The 21281-nt window shown below is 40.6% G+C and overlaps 1 protein-coding gene across 3 annotated transcripts in view; it reads left to right on the plus strand.

Annotated features, from left to right (window-relative positions):
• The window catches only part of TNFRSF21 (TNF receptor superfamily member 21), a 56837-nt gene extending 37093 nt beyond the window's left edge, over positions 1-19744 (plus strand). The window contains exons 5-6 of one of the 3 annotated variants that reach the window (XM_070732407.1): positions 14963-15182; positions 17878-18012. In XM_070732407.1, coding sequence (XP_070588508.1) covers positions 14963-15182; positions 17878-17918 — 261 coding nt within the window. In that variant the 3' untranslated portion in view covers positions 17919-18012. Of the gene's footprint in view, positions 1-1487; positions 1677-14962; positions 15183-17872 lie in introns of those variants that run through there. The other 2 variants (XM_070732406.1, XM_070732408.1) reach the window with 2 other exon arrangements.
• Positions 19745-21281: the final 1537 nt, after the last annotated feature.

Below are 21281 nucleotides of genomic sequence, written 5' to 3' on the forward strand. Positions count from 1 at the left end.
TACACTTTCCTCTTTCCAGCAAAGCTACGGTAATTGGGTATTATGCTAGAAAATAAAGGAATTAGGTCACTAATCTCTACAGTAAACTGTCTTTAAAGCCTTACCAATCTCTTTCCACCCCATCATAATAATTTCAGTAGAATACTGATAGTTCTGTTCCATGATTTCATTACCTTCTAGCTGCCCAGGAAAAGTCACCTTTGGTTGGAACCTGCTCCATCTACTCATTGTCTAAGTAAAGATATTCAGAATTTATTGCAAATACAGTATTTCTTTACCAATATTTCTCGAAGATAAGTGATATCCAATGCATGTTTGTCCTCATCATGCAAAATGCTTTTTGGAAATAAGTACAATATAAAGCATTGTCCCTAGCTGTGTCTTTTGAAGTTCTTAAAAGCCATTTATGATCACAGCTGCCAGAATTATCACATAGTTTTCAGACATTTTAAGGGGAAATAAACAAGAACATTGTTTTGGCATAGTTTTAAAACACATTTATAGAATGGAACACACTAGGTAGAACCCTGCCACAAAGCTCTGCCTGTTTTGTATTTTACCCAATGTAGTGTAGTCTTGAAGTCTCCAAAGAAATATTAAGTACAGACCCCTGACCGCAAAAGATCAGCTTATCCCAGCCTTATCATTTGTTCTGAAATATCAATTTGGGGGATTAATTTCAGTAAATTAATTTACTTTTAAATTAATTTAAAAAAATTAAATTAATTGAATTAAAATGGACAAGTTTGTTCTATTGGTTATGGTGCCAGATTAGAAAGCAGGAAAATACACACAGAGAGAGAGACACCCACACATACATACGAATCTTGAAAGGAAGCTGATAAAAATGACTAAAATTCTTTGAAATCTTAGTTGTGCACTCTGCTATGTGAATGCGTGTGAGTCATTCATGTTCACAGAGGAGAGTCTTGTTACAACTTCTGTAAATAAATCTGCTCCGGCTGAGCAAAATGACTATTATGCTTATTCCAAAAGTTCAAGTAATAGCATATTGACCTTATTTTATTTTACATCCAGCAATTTCCCACATCTTGCTCATCAACTGAATATATAACCTTTACAGTCTAAATGGCTGAAATGGGAATCTGACAGGACCACACATTGCCATTTTGCCCTGCTTTGGGCTGAAATATGGATTTGGGGGAATTTTAAGTGATGAAAGTTGATAGTTTGCTCCTTAACCTTTCCAAAGTGGGCATGATTGACTGGTGGGAGAAGGTCTGGGAAATAAAATAGTGCTTTAAGGTTCTGTCAAAAACAGAAAAAAATGTACTACAGTGTTTAATCCGATCTACTCAGGAGTAGCAATGGGGTTCTGAAGGATGTTGGAGTTGAATATGGTGGCAGGTGGCTCCCATTATGCCATCGTTTTTAAAATTTAAGTCAGAATACCAAATTGGCTATTATTATTACTTGCATTTTCCCAATGATGATTCTCTCTCATTTCTCCCCCACTTTTGTTTTAGAACACAGGCAATACACTACAAAATGTGGCATTGGGTCCAAGGTACCTGCAGGAAAGAACATTGTAGAAACTGAATTTCCCTTTTTCCTGCTTTATCTACCACATTCAAGCAAGGGTCCTAAAATGTTTACCCTGTAATCAGGGAATTAATAAATGAGTGGGTTTTAACACAACTGGGGAAAGCAAGAATGTCTAAATATCGGTTTGAGATACTTAATTTTTGCCTTATTTGGAATGTGTCTGAGACTTTGAGGCAATGACAGAAAGGGAAAGAGAATTGGACATCAAAGTCATTTCTTAAGGACTATACCTTCATGTTTCTCTAGATCCAGCTTCAACATCTTCCAATGTCTGCGGCCACAAATGAAGTAAATATATCCTTGTTGATTTGACTCCTGGTGACTAAATCTATGCAGTTTTCTTGGTACAGCTACAGAATGGTTTGCTTCTCTGAAATATAGTTTTGGTTTCTCAGTTTTGCCAACAGTCCTGGAATTGTTCTGACCTAGGCTTCAAGCACAACAACTGTCCCAAAGAACCTCTTTTTTATTTAAACAGCTGTAAATTCCCAGCCATAATGAGTCCCAACTGTTAATTAGTCTGACAGTAGTCTTTCGGAAGAAGGCAAATAAGCATGAACCTGTATCTTTCTTGACACTTTCTTGACACTCACAAAGACCTAATTACCAAGGAGCTTTGCAAGGCCAAACAGAAACATGGAATTGGAACTGAAATTGCTGAGATACAAAGTGAACCAAGTTGCTTCTTGCAATGAGCACATCCATTTGCTCCACTTTTATAGCTTATGGGAGGAGCTAATCTGGGTGGATTGCCATTACTGCCACTACTGGTGCACTGCGTGTATAGCTTCAGTTCTCTTGCGTGTGCTATACATGCACGTCCCAGCATGTTTTTGCTTATTCACATGAGAGAGAAATTTCGGCAATTTTTTTTTTGTTTCCATGCATGCACAGAAGCAAAAATATGGAAAAAATATGGTGGCGCCCATAGGATTGTTACCATAGCAGCAGAATGCGAATTGTGCAATCTGGCAGCCGCTACTGGTATGCCATCCCATCCCACTATTGGGGCTAATCATTTCCAAGCCTTACTCCTGAGTAGTCCTTCTCCTCCGTAACACTTCTTGCCTTCTGGCAGCTCTGAGCATGCACACATTGGGAACAGACTCCCCCTGTTCCTCTGCCTCACTCATGTCAGCCTCTGGAGACCCTGGAGTCAGCTCAGACCTCCCAGATGGCCTTGGCTGGATCTCTGCTTCTGGCATCAAGCCTTCTTCAGATTCAAGGTCTGGCCCAAGTTCTTCCCGAGCCTCTCACTGTCCAACTCTGCTGCCAGCTCCGCAGGCCGCTTGCGAACCACAACACAAATTCCCAGGTAGTTCACCATCCCAAACAAGTAACTTCAGCTTCTGAGTTCAGACAAGGTCAGCTAGCTGAGTTTGGCTGATCCAAATAAAGCAGTATATATGACATAGATATGAAAAAATACAGCTTCTTTTTGGAGCATATACTTTCAGGTTAGGGTTGTACTTTAGTATGACAAATTGTGCTGATTTTCAAATGTACCTCTACTGCAATATAGGTTGAAGCAGAATCAGTTTTCTAAAAAACTATCATCATTGGCAGTAGTCTAAGTGTATGTCAGAAAAAATAAAAAGGCAAATATTATTTAAATCCAATACTTTTTCTTCCAAAATAAATTTGTAAATAAGGATGAGAAACAAAGGGGTGTAATCCAAAACATGACAAACAGCGTGCAGATGGACTTTGCAACCTTATCTGTACTTAGTAGTACAGGTAAGCAGTTCAGTAGAAAGAACTTCAGACAATTCATAAAGACCTGGTCTTAATGATTTTGCAAATAAAGGAAAGCTGACTGTTTGCTTATTTTGCTTGCAAAATTCTGTAACCTCATCTCCATTTTCCCTAGCTTAAACTTGATTAATGAAATTCCAAATTAATATTGCTTCCTCAGTTAATAGTTGCAGCTGACTTTCTTCCCCTTAAAAATGAACTATGTAGGATTAGAAAATATATGTATATACCTAGTTACATTATATTTATTTTAAAAAATAATTTGAGTTTGTAGTAGGTCAGAGTTGAATGGAAATTGATATTTCAGAATTCACATTAGCAATCTTTAAAACCAAAGAGAAGAGAGCTGCAGAATTCTAGAAAAAGACATTTTTGTCTTAAGGACATTCTGAGAGGGTCTCCATGATAATTTCAGTTTAAAATGTTCAAGTAAACGTGCTTATTCTTGACAGTAATTAGAGCTTTGTTATTCAACTGAGTTATTTCAGAATATCCATTTTTTCTTAAATCTGAATAAAACATACTAGATCAGATTCCTTTCAATCGAAGAAACTGCAATATTTACTTCAAAATCCATATCATTGACCCTAGGAGTCCAGAGATTTACAATTTTTTACAATTATTTCATGGGCAAAGGCATTATAGTAACTCCCTGTTATTCTGGAATTACTAGAAGTGGCAGAATAAAAAATTCAAAAATATGTCAAACTGCTCTTTTTATTTTTTTAAAAATATTTATTTATTTATTCAACTTCTATGCCACCCAATCCAGTAGGACTCACGGCCACTTACAACAATACAAATACAATTACAAAATAAAAAGAAGTTAAATATCAGTAATAAACTATAAAACCCCCAATTATAAAACCCATGCTAAAACTATAAACCTCCATTATAAAACACAGAAATTCCATCCATCAGACAACATACATACCAATCAAACATAACTTGGCTGTGCCAGATGTAAATATTTATGGCCCCCAGGCCTGTTGGCAAAGCCAGGTCTTAACTGCCTTTCGAAAGGCCAGTAGAGTGGGAGCAGTACGGACATCAGGGCAGCTACAGAGAAAGCCCTTCCCCACGGTCCCGCCAACCTACATTGCTTAGTCAATGGGATCCAGAGAAGGCCGACTGTGCGATCTTATTGGTCTCTGGAAGGTATGTGGCAGGAGGCTTTTATGAGTATAAGTGTTGGAGTATGAGTGTTCATAAAGTTATGATTGTGTATATTCTGATACACAGAAAGGGATCTTGTTCAGAGCTTCTGGAAATCTTCATTGCTTTCTTTCTGTCTCAGGGCTACTAGATCCTGCTGTTTGTCTTCCTCTTAGCTCACAGTTATTAACCTCATTTTCCTCTGCTACTATTGCTTTATGTACCAAAATATATTGCATATTTCTTAGATGTAATTTTGTAGAATCATCTTTTTGAGGAAAACATATTCAGATGAAGACAAAATTCTAGACTATATTTGTGATTCTCATCCTGTTTATTGTAAATTTAAAGACTAGTCTATTTTTACCCATAATGGAGATATTTTTAAATGTTAGGAACCACTCTTTATATTCTTCAGATTTTAGGATTCATTGGATACTTGAAGATCATGCCATTAAGTCCATTCTGTTTTCCATTGGTCTTTAAAAACAAGCCACAGAGTGGGTTGGACTTGGACGTGGTAGGATTAACAGAATATCAGAATAATGGAGTTGGGAGAAACCTTGGAAGTCTTCTAATACAACCCTCTGCTCAGGCAAGAAACACTATACCCATGACGGCAAACCTCTGGCATGCTTGCCACAGGTGACATATCAGAGGGCATGTGAGACATTGCCCTATATCAGCTCTAGCATGCAGGTGCATGCTGGCTACCAGATGTTTGGCCTTGGGGAAGGCCATTTTGCTCTCTGGACACTGCAGGGAAGCTTACCTAAAACCCTGGAGTGCAAAAAATTGCCCAACGCAAACCGGAAGTTTGGAAAAATGGACTTCTGGTTTGTGCATTGGGCTATTTCTTGCACTACAGAGGGTTCAGGGAAGCTTCGTGAAACCCAGGAGTGCAAAAAACGGATAAACTGGAAGTTTGGAAAACACACTTCCAGTTTTCCTGTTGGGCTGTTTTTCGCACTTCGGGGCTTCAGGACCCTTTCCTGAACCCTCTGGAGTACAAAAAAAGAGCACAATGGGCAAACGAGCAATCTATTTTTCCGAACTGCCAGTTTGACTATTTGTCCTTTTTTTCACCACCCCAGGTTTCATGGAAGCCTGTGCGCATGTGTATGGGAAGTGTGTGTGCATGTGTGTGGGGGAGGGAAGGGTTGTAGACATGTGCATGCATGCTAGCACACCCACACCCACCCTTTTGGCACACGAACAAAAAAAGATTCGCCATCACTGTCCTATACAATTTCAGACAAATGGTTGTCCAATCTCTTCTTTAAAACTTCCAGTGTTGGAGCATTCACAACTTTTGGAAGAAAGTTGCTCAACTAGTTAATTGTTTAACTGCAAAAAATTTGCTTCTCTCCTTGATTGGTTTCAATCTGTTGCTTCTTGTCCTATCTTCAGGTGCTTTGGAGAATAGCTAGGCTCCCTGAGATACTGGAACACTAGTATCATGTGGTCTCCCCCCAGTCTTTCCAAATTCTAGCAACCATTCTTTATATGTTTTAGCCTCCAGTACCCTAACAATCTTCGTTGCTCTTCTCTGCACTCTTTCTGGAGTTTCAGTATCTCTTTTACATCATGGTGATCAAACTGAATGCAGTATTCCAAGTGAGGCCTTACCAAGGCATTATAGTGTGATATTAACACTTAACGTGATCTTGATTCTATTTCTTTTGTCAATGCAGCCTTGAAGTGTGTTGATTTATTTGGCAGCTGCAGCACACTGCTGGCTCTGTCAACTAGGACTCCGAGATCCCTCTCACAGTTACTACTATTGAGCCAGGTACCACCTATGATGGCGAACCTATGGCATGCGTGCCAGAGGTGGCATGCGGAGCTATATCTGCTGGCACCCAAACTGTTGCCCTAACTCAGTTCCAACATGCATGTATGCACTAGCTAGGTGATTTTCGGCTCACACAGAGTCTCTGGGAGAGCATTTTTTGCCTCTAGAGAGCCTCTGGGAGTGCTGGGGATGGCATTTTCACTCTCCCCAGGCTACAAAAAGGCTTTGGAGGCCGGGAAGGATAACAAATGGGCTTACAGCACCCACCTGAAGTCAGGAAACAGGGGAGCGGGGGAGTGTTGTGTATGTATGTGCGGGGTTGTATCTGCAAAGACGGGGCACAGATGGACTTGAATTATAGGTGTGGGCACGCTCATGCACACAATAGCATGTACAATAGCACAAACATACTTTTGTCACCCGAGGAAAAAAGGGTTCGCCATCACTGACCTATACTATACCTGTACATTTGGCTTTTCTTGCCTATAAATGTAGAACCTTACTTTCCCCCCCATTCTGTTAAATCACGCCCAATGTCCAAGTCTGTCAGGTTTTTGCAAAGATGTTAATGTGATTGGTAATTAATTAAATAAAATTTGGAATTAAAGTGAGATTGTGCTTCTGGATTCATTGATTTTTTTTTAAGTAAATGATAATACTTGTTAGTCTTTAGATAAGAAATGTAGTTTTGCATCCTGGACACTAGAAAGTAGTAAACTAGGTTTGTTTGAGATTTAATTAAAATCTTCTCTATTCTTAGTAGAAAATGAAGTAATACAGAAAATTAAGTGAAGGGACCATATCTGTGACCTTTTACTTACAAAATAGGTGCTCTCAAGATAAGCTATATTTTTTGGTTTAAAAACCTGGGGGAATGGGTTGAATTAACATCACATTTTCTTACTGAATCCAGATTTCTGCACAATCCTAAATATTTTGCTATCTATTGTGTCCCACAGTGCAGACATAAATATTAGCAAGCTCTGTTTTATTGCTTTCAAGCAGCAAGTATCATGCTGCAGTGAGATCTATTGCATCTCCATTAGGCTGACATAGTTATCTGTAAACAAAAACTGCCCACTTGTTCAGGTATTCATTCTAAAAATGGATTAAATCATACTTTGATATTCTTTTAATAAGTCACAATTCTGACATTATAAAGAACTGTAAATCTGTTCGAAATTGTAACCCTTTAATCTTCCCCCCTATATGTTGACAGGTAAACAGCCTGTTCCCATGACAATAGCAACAGCAATAGCAATAGCATTTAGACTAATATACCACTTCATAGTGCTTTTACAGCCCTCTCTAAGCAGTTTACATAATCAGTCTATTGTCCCCAACAATCTGGGTCCTCATTTTACCCACCTCGGAAGGATGGAAGGATGAGTCAATCTTGAGTTGGTGGCAAGATTTGAACTGCTGAACTACAGCTAGCAGTTAGCTGAAGTAGCCTGCAGTGCTGCACTCTAACTACTGCGCCACTCCGGACAAATCAGAAGCATAAGAAAACCCCTTGTAGACCAGACTAAAGACCTAACAAATCCATAATGGTCAGCATGAAATGAAATGAGTGCAGCAACGTTTTCCCACTGCAACTGAGAGGCATAATGGTTTGAAAGATCAATTTGATACCAGGATTTCAGCACATATAAGTATCTTCCCAGCTCTGCTTATATTTCCTGAGTTATCACTCTCATGACACACATTTTGAAGATTCAGATACAGTAAAGCTGTTACTGTAATATCATTTCGGGGTGCTGGATAGGCTGCACCTTCTATCTGTCTCCCTCCTCTTCTATTCAGGAGCAGATATTTAGGTTCCATGACCCATATAGAAAAATGTAACCACCAAGACACCAAAATAAATGTTTGTGTTGAAGTATCATGAAAGGTAGAGGTGTGGGCAGGATCCAGTGGTCTCATCAAAAATTGCATCACAGTGCATTATGACACTACTTTTGTCCCCTCTTGATCTGTATCCCACAGGTGCCATCAAATAGTAGTGTTTTTGAGAGCATTATTTTAATTATAATATTTCAGTTTCCCAAGCCATCACTATTGACTGTGTTGTTTTCCTTCTGGTGAGTACTGAACATATATGTTGAATTTTGTACGTTCCAAAAATAATCTCTCTAAATTGGCTAAATGATTAAGTTAGAACTAGTTCTTATTGTATTATTATTTTGAGTTTAATTATAAATTAGTGGTCTTTCCTACAATCACTAAAGGAATTGCGGTCTTTCTTGCAACTGCTAAAGGTTGTGAGGCTCCTCAAGAAGTCTCCCCTGGACCCAGCTCTATTGAACAACTATCATCCTGTCTCCAACCTGTCCTTCAAGGATAAGGTTGTCAAGATAGTGATGGCGTTCCAACTCCTGCGGTCCTTGGAAGAAATACATTATTTAGACCCATTTCAATATGGCTTCAGACCCGGCTACAGCACAGAAACTGCTTTGGCCATGCTGATGGCTCTGGTGTGACCAGGGTAGGGAGCATTCCTCTATCCTGGTGCTTCTTGACCTCTCAGTGGTGTTTGATACCATTGACCATGGTAACCTTCTGCGACGGCTGGAGGGGCTGGGAGTGGGAGGCACAATTTTATGGTGGTTCTCCTCTTATCTCTCTGGCCAGTCACAGTTGGTGTTAGTGGGAGGACAGAGGTTGACCTCTCAGCCCCTCCTCTATGGGGTGCCACAAGGGTCAGTCCTCTCTCCTCTCCTGTTCAATATCTACATGAAACCACTGAGTGAGATCATCCGACAACACGGGGTGAAGTGCCAGCAGTACGCTGATGACACTCTGCTGTACATTTCCACCCTGTGTCTATTCAATGAAGCGGTTGATGTGATATGCTGGTGCCTTGAAGCCATGATGGGAGTCAATAGGCTCAAGCTCAACTCAAACAAGACTGAATGGCTGACTCTACCATCTGTCTGTCTTTGATGATGGCGGGGGAGAAATAACCCCCTCAGATATGGCTTATAACTTGGGCATCCTCCTAGATCCACAGCTGAGGCTAGATCAACATCTCTCAGCTATAGCTAGAGGGCCTTTGCACAAGCTCGACTTGTACACCAGTTGCAACCCTACCTAGACCAGGATGTTCTTCGTACAGTCACTCATGCCCTCATCACCTCATGCCTTGACTATTGCAACATGCTCTATATGGGTCTACCCTTGAAAAGCGTTTGGAAACTCCAGCTGGTTCAAAATGCAGTCGCACAAGCCATAGTGGGTGCACCCATTATTATTCCAACTTTATGCGGACTGCATTGGTTGCCAGTTGACCTCCGAGCGCAATTCAAGGTGTTGGTTATCATCTTTAAAGCCCTACATGGCTTAGGACCAGACTATTTATGGAATTGTTTCTACCTCATACATCTCTAGGACCAATAATGGCCCACAGAGTTGGCCTTCTCCAGGTCCCATCCGCCAAATAATGTCAATTGGTGGAATCTCAGGGTACCCAGGCCTTCTCTGTGTTGGTTCCAATGCTTTGGAACTAACTGCTTCCAGAGAGGTGTATTATCTCCACCCCACCGGTCCTCTGGAAAGCCATCAAAACTGGCTTTTTCGGTGGGCATGAGACCATAAATGAATGAGAGCATGTAAGGCTTTTTAGGGTTATAATGTATTTTATACTGTTTTATTGTATTTATTGTTCCTATCCATTCTATATTGCTGGTATTTATTGTCATTACTGTAAGTCACCCAGAGTCCAATTGGAGTTGGGCGGCAGATGACTCAGATAGATAGATAGATAGATAGATAGATAGATAGATAGATAGATAGATAGATAGATAGATAGGTAGATATGGTGCATTTGATAGAAGAGCTGAAATAACTGTTACGACCCTTACTATTTAAATGTACAGTGATCCCTCGGTTAGCGCGGGGGTTACGTTCCAAGACCTCCCGCGCTAACCGATTTCCGCGTTATACTGGATGCGGAAGTAAAAACACCATCTGCGCATGCGCGCCCTTTGTTCCATGGCCGCACATGCGCAGAAGGTGGAGCGACGCAAGTTCGGAGGCTGGCAATGCAATGGTGATTTTTCCGGGCTCCTCGCCGCTACCCACAGGGCAGCGCTGGCGGCAATGGCAATGGCAACCCTCCCTCCTTCCCTTCTCTCCCTCCCTCCTTCCCTCCTTCCTTCCTCTCACCGGCTTTCTTGGGGCAGCGCTGGCGGCAATGGCAATGGCAACCCTCCCTCCTTCCCTTCTCTCCCTCCCTCCTTCCTTCCCTCCTTCCCTTCTCTCCCTCCCTCCTTCCCTCCTTCCTTCCTCTCACCAATCAGCAATCAGTATGACGTCATCGGGCGGGAAAAACCGTGGTGTAGGAAAAAAAACGCGGACTTATTTTTTAATTAATATTTTTTGAAAAACCGCGTTGCAGCGTTTCGCGCTAATCGAGAACGCGCAAATCGAGGGATCACTGTACTTTCAAAATATTATATTTGATATTATTTCTCCTACATTACTTAATCAACTTTCAACTTTTAGAGATATCAGTAGGGACAATATTGAGGGCCTTCAAAGTTATAATCTAAAGCAGCTAGCAGTTGCTAGATAGCCTATTCCTACGTTAGTGTTTTAGGGAGACAGAAGTTGTCTTATAGAGAAATAGTTAAAATGCAAAATCATTTTTTATTCTTGACAATGTTACTTTGGGAACCTTTGCTTTCTGTTGAAACTAATGTAAAATGATAACCACATCAAATGCATACATGATCACTTGGTTATCTTCTGTTGCAACTTCTTGTGTTTTATTGGAGGCAGCTGTACATTAGCTCTGGTATTCAGAATTAGTTGGGGTTTTTTATAGTTGTTTTCAAGGGAAGAGCCGCCAGTGTGCATCTATGGGTCCTGGGAACTCTTTATACAAAACTGGCAATGATTTAGCATAAATTGCTGTCTAGAAGGGACAACAACAGTTAGCTGGGGTAGTTTGTGTGAGTTCATGGAAAGGTTTTATTAGTACTAATGGGAGTTAATTGCTTCTAAGTAATACTATCTGTTTTCCTTTCTGTCCCTGCCCTTCCTCTTCTGGCCTCCCATGACCTCATCCAGCTTCCCCCTACCTCCACCCTTTGTCCTGCCTCCATCTTCGCCTTCATCTGATACCCATCTTCAGTTTTCCTGTACAGAATGTTTGTTGTTTTCTGGGTGGAAGAAGATGTTGATACTTCAGAATTGCTGCAGCTATATTTCTCTGCCCTGGGAAAAAAGAGCCTGATTTTCAAACCGAATAGCTTTTCTTTCTTTGTTTTTTTCAAAAAAAGATGCAACCCAGCTTGCTTAAGCTAGCAGGAATTGTTTCTCTTTATCAATAAAATTGTTGCTGATTATGAAACCTTTATTACTTTTAAATTTATCTCTGGGTTTTCAGTTTGGGTTTAGAATTTTGATTTATATTGTCATGTGATGATGGATTTATTTTTGCATGCTTATGGTATGCAAAACATCACAGATGATTCTGAGTTTAAATGTCTTTTTTGCCTTCACTTGTCAGGATTGCCACAGCTAAGAATGTTGTATTGATCAAGAGAAGAATCAGAATCAGAATAGAGCTGAAAAAGGGACCTTGGAGGTCTTGTAGTCCAGCCCCCTGCTCAAGCAGTAGAGCTTATACCATTTCAGACAAGTGACTATCCAGTCTCCTCTTTAAAATCTCCATTGATGAAGCACCCACAACTTTTCAAGGCAGGCTGTTCCACTGGCTAATTGTGCTGTTTAGGAAGTTTCTCTTTAATTCCAAGTCGCTTCTCTCCTTGATTAGTTTCCATCCATTGTTTCTTGTCCTGCCCTCTCGTGTTGTGATGGTGAACCTATGGCACGGGTGCCACATGCGGCACATGTAGCCATATCGGAGGGCACTCAAGACTTTTGCCTTGTGTCAGCTCCGGCGCACATGCACACACTGGCTATCTGATTTTCAACCTTGGGAAAGGACGTTTTGCACCCCAAATACTTCAGGGAAGCTTTCTGAAGCCCTGGAGTGCAAAAAAAGCACAATGGGCAAACCGGAAGTGCATTTTCCAAACTTCCAATTTGCCCATTGTGCTGGTTTTGGCACTCCAGAGCTTTAGAAAACTTTCCTGACCCCTCCAGAGTGCACAAAAAACAGGACAACGGCAAACCAGAAATGTGTTTTCCCGAACTTGTGGTTTTCCCGTTTGGACATTTTTTTCACGTACCAGGCTTTAGTAAGGCCTGTGCAAATGCACTGGGGGCAGGGGGGAACACGTGTGTGTGTGCGCATGCGTGGGGGTGAGGGAAGAGGGCACTTGCACGCATGCTAGCACACCCATGTACCCCCTTTTGGCACGGGAACCAAAAAAGGTTTGCCATCACTGCTCTAGTGCTTTGGAAAATAAACTGACCCCCTCCTCTTTGTGGTAGCTTCTCAGATACTGGAATACTGCTATCATGTCACCCCCTAGTCCTTCTCTACTTTGGATTAGCCAAACCCAATTCTTGCAACCGTTCTTTGTATGTTTGGGGAAAGGACACTCCCTATTTAGTACTACCAAAGATCTAAGATCCTTTCCCCAAAGTCCCTCTGAGTACCTGTCTACACATAGATCTCTCTGTAAAATGGGGACGAGAGAAGGCTAGATCTAGTTAGGTCTGTTCTTTAAAGAGTGATACGCACAGGAAAATTACAGTGAGAATAGATGGAACGCTTCAAAACTAACATCAATATATTATACTAGTGAAACAAGGGAGGGGCCTTCCCTTGGCAAGATCTCCCCTGCCGTGACAAGTGAAGGAGGCTATACAATACTGTATCATTGTCACCAGAATGGATGGTAGAAAAGCAGAGTAGTAAATATGCATCAGTTATGAAGAACTGCTCAAAGGGTAAAGAAAACAAGAATAAGTCCCTTTGGCCCAGATCACTCATTGTGGTCATCTGCAGATAGGTAAGAGTTTTAAACAAGACAAATCCTTTCAGTCTAAAGTTCATTCCCTCTCCACATTTTATTATATTTGTAAACCAAGCTACTATTGTCTCATGCAAGAACAAAAGGTGCACAAGCATCCACCCCCAAAAGGACATGATGTGGTTATCAAACATCCCAGTTCAAACAGTTATTGTGTAATAAATCAGTTGTTGTTTCCCTCTTTTTGCATGTGGGAGATGCATGTGCTCGGTTGAGTTCATTTGAGTTTTCAGACATTCTTATATGAATGCTGCTTTGTGCAAATTGTGAATTGAATTAGATGGATGAAAGCTCTGTGTTTGTGTGAGATTTTGCCTGTGTGTGCCTGTGTGCCCTTGCTCTCCTGAACCCTTGTCTCTCTTGCTTTCCCCTCCCATCCTGCTGAAAACAAGGCACAGAGTGAATCAGCATCCTACTCTGAGGATCACAGGGTGATTGTTGGTTTAATAGCACTGAGAAATTTGGCCCATAGGAACAGAAGGTTCCAAAGAGATTGTTGGATCTAAACAACCTTTGAAGCCCCAGGAATAGCAAATCAATCTCAGCTCATATTTGGTTCCTCATTACCCCTGTCTTCTCACTCTACATATATAAAACTTGGCATTCTTTGACAGATAATGCCTTTCAAAACTCTGGTGAACAATTACATTAAATATTTGTTTGAGAGTGGATTTTTGAATGCCAGCGATTGTGCTGCTTCAGAGTGCTCTTTCAATGATGTACTAGAATTCCATTGTCCTTTTGTTATTGTCTTCGGAGAGGGGCGGCATACAAATCTAATAAATTATTATTATTATTATTATTATTATTATTATTATTATTATTGTTGTTGTTGTTGTTGTTGTTGTTATTCCTGTTATTCATGAGTTGGCTTATATTGTGAGGGGTCTATAGGTATTTTCTCTGTCCTTTTTATGACCTGTACAGTATACAAGTCCTCAGTGGAAGTCTGGCTGGCAATTGTTTTTTCTGCAGTCCTATCTATTTATTGAAGTCTGTCCTGTTTAGTTACTGTATTAAACCAGACAGCTATAGAAAAGCAAATATTGGTCCAGATCAAAAGTCTCTTATTTGTCCAGACAAAAGCATTCTGCTTCATTTGTGGTAACATACTTGCTACGGTGATCCCATAAATTGGATATGAAAGCAGTAACTTTTTCAGCAATTGGCAAAGAGAGGCCTATTGCCTCCAGTACTAGATGCCATAACCAGCAGCCTGGTTTATTTGTTAAAGTAATATTCCTCTTCTTCGTTGGAGGTCATGAGAGTTTCCATTTGAAATGGGTTGGGTTGAAAATGACTAGTCAGAATCACCCAGGGGATTTCCATAGCTACAGGAAGATCTCCACAGTCCCAACAACTTAACCACTACATTACACTGTCTTTCCTTATCTAACTATGAATTTATTTACTCTCCCTTCCAAGTTTTCCAAGCAGTGTCTATCACTACATTGTTTAGGAATCAATTTCAAATGTTTATAGCATGATTTTTGAAGCAGTACTTTTCTTCATCTGTCCATAATTTTAATTTCATAATTTTAAACCATTCAGCTTTACTGTTTTCAGACCTGTTTGTTGGAATAGTGAAGAGATAAATTTCTTGGCCTGGCAAAACCATCCTGTTGTTATCTTCATTCTTTTCTGAAGGGACTTCTATGTCCTAATGAAAGTGAATTGGTCCAATTTGTCCCAGAACACTAGTATGTAATTTTTTTTTTCATATTATGTCTCCCTATTGCAGCTTGAAGCTGACAAGTTGATTCTCCCAGTAAATTCTGGACCACTCAGCCCTGCTCCCAGCCCAAATCCAAAATCAGAGACAACTTTAATTCCTGTGGAACCATCTCCCTTGGAAAAGAACAAGTGCTTCTTTGTGGATGAATCTGAACCTCTTCTTCGCTGTGATTCCACCTCCAGCGGTTCTTCTGCTCTTAGCCGAACAGGCTCTTTTATTACCAAAGGTACTAATATCTGCTAGTCTGGAACCTCAGTTGTTCAGAGGGCCATTGTTTAATTTCATTCAGAATCAGATGTAAAATGGGACATATTCAGATGGGACATATTCAGAATGCAGACTTCAGGTTTGTCCTGCAAACATAATTCAAAAATATAGACTGCACATATTTAGAAATTAATTTGGGCTTAAAACTGTATGATGCCCAAGTCTGCTTGGTATCATTTATACAAATAAGATTTTGTATATTTGGTCACAATATAAAAAGACATTGAGACTCTAGAAAAAGTGCAGAGAAGAGCAACAAAGATGACTGGGGACTGAAGGCTAAAACATATGAAGAACAGTTGCAGGAATTGGGTATGGCTAGTCTAGTGAAAATAAGGACTAGGGGAGATGATAGCTGTCTTCCAATATCTAAGGGGCTGTTGCAAAGAAGACTGGTCAGCCTACTCTCCATATGACCTAAAGGCAGGATTATAAACAGTGGATGGAAACTAATCAAGGAGAGAACCAATCTAGAACTAAGAAAAAATTACGGAAATATTCACCACACTCTTAGAAGTAGATGAAGAAGGGCTCAGAAACCATATCGATGAACTGTACTGGGTTCAAACAAAATAGGCCAGACGCCTTAAATTACTGAGAGAGGTGCATATTAGATTTACAAAGAAAACCGTCCGAGATGAAATATACAAAAGCACAAGAGGCGAACCCCTAATATATGAAGGGAAGGAAATAATAATATTAAAGAAAATCCCGAAAAGAATAAGGGATGCGCAAGTGCCCACACCCATAATTCAATGCCTGGGGAGTGTGGAGTCCCTCTAGAGGCCAGAAACTGCCTGTTTCCCAACTTCTGGTGGGCCCAGTAGGCTCGTGTTTCACCTCCCGGAGGCTTTCTGGAAGCCAAAAATGTCCTCCCAGAGCCTCTGTGAGAGCCAAAAATCAGCTGGCCAGCATACACATGCACATTGGAGCTGAGCTAGGGCAATGGCTCATGTGCCAGTAGATATGGCTCTGTGTGCTGCCTGTGGCACCCATGCCATAGGTTCGCCATCCCTGGTATACGGTCTCCTGCTTGAACAAGGAATTGGACCTCAAAGAAGACCTCCAAGATCCCTTGCAACTGTTGTTCTGTATTTCCATGGCTTCTTCAACAATCCCTTATTTAAAATCTTGGTTTAGTATTATACATGGTCCTGATTTAACAATGGTAATTGGGACCAGAAAGTCCATCACTAAGAGATATAGTTGCAAAATGTGACATACATGACCATGTAGTCAGCAACTACAGTTGTCCCAGTTGCTGTCATATATCCCATGTGCCTGCAGCATCTCCCATGTTCATGTCATTGCCTTTTGTAACTTCCTACTGGCTCACCCATTGATTTTGCTTGTCAGATACCAGTAGTGAAGACCACAAAGTTCACCAGTAGTGATCACATAACTGTGTGACATTGCGACTGTCGTAACTGCAAACTGGTTGCTTAGCGTTCGAATTGTGATCATCCAACTAAGAGGACACTACGAGGGCTGCAACTTCAAGGAACAATCATAAAACAGTGCCATTGTAATTTTGAATGATTCTGGATGAGCGGTTATTCAAAAAGGAGTGCCTGCATGCTCTTGCCATTGTGCTCTTATTTTCAAATTATACTGATCACTCTTAGGTCATTTAAGGAAATCAGTTGCATCTGAGACTTCTGAACTCAACTCTTCTATTATAGTACAACTGGTTCTTTCTGTCTTAAACTATACTAGAAGAAGAAATGGGGGCTGTTACTCCTGATTTGGCAACCATACATGCACTGTGTGAACATAATCATCATTCACATTGTGTCATATTGTGCTTGGATCACAGTGGGTATTTCTAAATTGTCTCTGGGCAACAGACTGACAGCCCAAATAGTAAAAGAGTAAACTGCAGTTTATTCTATGACAAAAGTAAGACCGCAGAGTAAAAAAGAACAGCTTTTGAATATTGAGGAAAGGATATTTCAGTGACCCAGATTCTCTCATTTCATTGGCCCATATTTAGGCTTTCTTCTGTTAGACAGTTGGGAAACACAGGAGCTTATGAGTCTTGATGAATTGAGAGCCATTGATCTACTCTCCCTATGATTCTCAAGGCTCAAGGTTGACTTAGCCTTCCATCCTTCTGAGGTGGGTAAAATGAGGACCCAGATTCTTGGGGGAAATATGCTGGCTCTGTAAACTGCTTAGAGAGGGCTATAAAGCACTGTGAAGCAGTATATAAGTCTAAGTGCTATTGCTATTACTATTTTGGGCAGCTTGCAAAAATGTCACAAAAATAATAATCCTACTAAAAGCAATAGAAATAAATATATAAAATGCTATAAAAGACAAGGATAAAGATTTTATGCTGAAGAAGGTGGGTAGGTGGGAGGTGTTGTTCAATCCTGCTGGCAGTTTTTTCCATAATGCAGATCCTGCCATGGAGAAACTTGTGTTAATTATTGATGTTTTGTGGCAGGACCTGTCTCCAAAGTCTCCCATTGATGGTCTTAGACTGTGGCTTGGATTATGGAAACAGGCCAGTCTGAACTCAGCATCTGAGCCAGAAAGCTGCACTGAAATGACTGCCAAGCCTAGTGAATAATGATAACACAGCCTGGGCCAGTTCAATGCTTGCGAGTCTGTGATTAACGGCCACTTTATCTTCTCTTTTGTTAGAAAAGAAAGACACGGTGCTGCGCCAGGTGCGCCTGGACCCTTGTGACCTGCAGCCCATCTTTGATGACATGCTTCACCTTCTAAACCCTGAAGAACTGCATGCTATTGATGAGATTCCACAGGCAGAGGACAAGCTGGATAGGCTTTTTGAAATTGCCGGGGTCAAGAGCCAGGAAGCGAGCCAGACTCTACTGGATTCAGTTTATAGCCACCTGCCTGATCTGCTTTAGACGTGGGCCACCAGAGGTCCTTTGCACCTACACAGTGGCTGCTGCTTGTATGCGCTTGACACATGTTAAAGATAAGACATGGGCAGGATATTTTGTAGAAGTCGTGGCCAGTATTTTCCTCTTTATGTTTTCTTTCTTTTTTCTTTCTTTTTTCCTTTTTGTCTTCTGAGAGTAAGTTTGCTCTCATGTTTATGGTTTGAATTAAAAGATGTTGTTTTCCCTTCTTCTCTTCATAGTTCCCTCTAAGCTGAGCAGTGAGCAATCGCTCACTTAAAAATCATCATCAACTCAGAGTTTTCCAAACCTGCCCAGAAGCCGAGAGGGAAAGAGTGAGAGGGAAGGAGAGAGAGAGGAAGAGAGGAAGAGAGAGAAACAGATAGAAAAAAGAGAGGAAGGAAAAGAGAAAGAAAAAGAATGGGAGTAAGGAAGAGAGAAAGAAAATCAAAATCTAGTGTGAAACTAGCTCAACTATTTAAGTGGCATTTTGATATTGATAGAGTTGCCCTATTATGAGCTCACTGTTATAGACACACAGTACAGTATTTTATTTTGAAATTCTCTGAGGCAAAACAGGGTGGGTTTTTATTTGTTTGTTTGTTTGTTTGTTTGTTTATTATTTCTGTGCCTCCCAGTCCCGAAGGGACTGCCGCTCAGACACTATACTTTTCTGCCCCCCCCCCAAAAAAAATTAGAGGGAACACTGCTTCTCTTACAACATTTTAACTTTTCATTCAAAGCTGTAATTGTAGCCACTTAAAAACTATGGATTATACATTCATAATTTACTTATTGATTTGGACTTGCATTTTAATGCTTTTAACTTTTCAGGAGCCTTTTTTTTAATTTTTCTTTATATTCCAGTTTGATTTTTCTTGCTCTCTCATTATAGATACTTTGAATTCTTCTTCTCTGCTCTTTTCATGGTTAGATAGACCTGCTTTTCCTCAAGATGACTTTAAGAAAAACTACTGCTGAATGATGCACATTCCCCAATATTTTACTAGCACAGCTATTTATTGTATGGTTTTCACGTGGACAAACAGATAACAATAAGTGACTTGTGCTTTTCTGGAACTAGAATGCAGAAACATTTCAACGGTAACTTCTTCAACCTTCCAGACATTGAGACCTTGGTCTGCAGCTGAATGTAATTCTGTTTGCTTGACTTAAGGGAGAGATGTTGCCTTGTCCCTCCTTGTAGGATCTCAGCAGGCTTGATCACTTGGGAGTAGCACCTGGAGCTGGACTCTGGAAAGTAAAGGAGAACCCTGGTGGTGCCACATTTCTCATTCTATAAGATTTATTGATATGTGCTTCAAAATTGTCCTTTTGTGGGTTTTTATACAGATGTGGCCAATAAGTATATTTCAAGGACTTCATGTGGTCTTTGAAATTCTTCCCCATCCCCACTTCACTTTTTATTAAAAATGCTGCATTGTGAAAAATCCTGCCTCTGCTATATTTGCATCTACTGTGCTCCAGGAATAAATTGATCTACAATCATGCTTATTTAGGAGACATATTGCAAGGGACAACATGATGAGAGGCGATGGAAGGAGAATATATTTTTTGAGGGATGGGGGAAGACTGTTGCCTTCTAGTGTACTAATTTATTAATAAATGCTAGGTGTTTGCTATGTGATAATGTTTCTGTTTATCCTCCGTAACTAGTTGGGGACTTTAAAAGCAGCTCTTGCTGTCAGGCAGGGGTTTAAATGAAATCATACTCTGAGCTCAAGTACATGTGGTTCGTGTAAGAAAAGAGCAACTATGAAGATGGGGATGATGATCATGGACTATCAAATCTGATGCACCAGTTTGATGTGGTTAAAGCATCAGGCAAAAACTGTGAGGCCATGAATTTTAGCCTTGCCTTGGGCACAGAGGTGGCTGGGGTGACCTGGCCTGACATTCTTCCATCCCTTGGAAGAAGATAAGGCCAAGCCCACTTCTAGAATCTTGCCAAGAAAACTCCAGGGACTAATCCATGAAGTTGCCAGGAGTCAACACTCACTTAAAAGCACCCTTCCACCACCAGCACAAAAGAAACAACCAAAAACCCACCCACAACCCAAAGAGAAAATAATGGAAGGCCCATACAGCTACTTGCCTTGAGTCACTCCTTTAGACATACTGGCTGCCCTGCAGAGCTTTCCTGGTATGTTATTGCACTTTCAGGATGGATTCTTCATATGAACTTAACACAGACATTCAAGTAGTTCAGGTGTGTTTTTTTTAAACGAACACATTTTAAATGAGCACATGTGGTCTTTTGCATTTGCTTCAATGTGCAGTTTATATGACTTCACAGAGGAGGGGAATTGCAAATTCGTTTACCATGTGTTGTAACCCTCTGTATTTGGCACAAAGGGCAGTCAGTACAGTTGGTAGGCATGCAGTTGAATAGTCTCAGCTCTGTGGCCTGTAGCTAAGTAACAATGATTAAGGGACAATGTTCTTGGCATACTCTGTTGGCATTCAGGGCTTTTGGGTAGAAAACATAACTTTTACTGCTTCTTGTAAAATAATAGCATTCCTTGAGTCATCCAGACATACAACTTACGGTAATCAGGTTTTAAATCTCTTCTGGTAGAGCCGGGCATGCAGCTTAGGGTTGCAAGTTGTTTTATTGCTTGGAGGATTAGAGTCTGTCTTGCACCTTGCGTAATGCTTATTCTGCCCACTTGGCTGAGGCGGTCTTTCAGCAACTTCTCAGACTCAACCCTTTGAATGGGGTTCTCAGAAGTAAGGGAGCTGTAGTTAATCTACCTCTGATGTAGACTCATTAGGGTGAGTCTTAAGTCATCAGAGGAGATTAGTGAGACCTTTACTGCTAAAAGCTGCACAGCACTAAAGTTACAAAGCCAAAATATTTGGAGCTTGTGGGTTGTCTGTGGGTTCTCACATAGCAGCTGTCTGTAACTCCTAAAAGCAACTGCAGAAGGATCCTAGGGAGGAAATGGTAAAATGTCTCTTCTGTATGAAACAACTTTTTGCTTTCAGATCCAAATTGCTGCACTGCTTTGAGACTTTATAATCTCAATCTTTTTTGTTCCTAGGGTTGTCCTGTAACCTGTATGAAATTCAGTCTATTGGCAGGAGGGCCTGTTTGATTGTATTCCTGTTCTATTCACTGAAAAGTTAATCAGGCTTTTTGCAATTTGAATCTTCATCTAATT

Source organism: Erythrolamprus reginae, chromosome 1 (assembly GCF_031021105.1).
Source record: "Erythrolamprus reginae isolate rEryReg1 chromosome 1, rEryReg1.hap1, whole genome shotgun sequence".
In the NCBI taxonomy this organism is placed as follows: domain Eukaryota; kingdom Metazoa; phylum Chordata; class Lepidosauria; order Squamata; family Dipsadidae; genus Erythrolamprus; species Erythrolamprus reginae.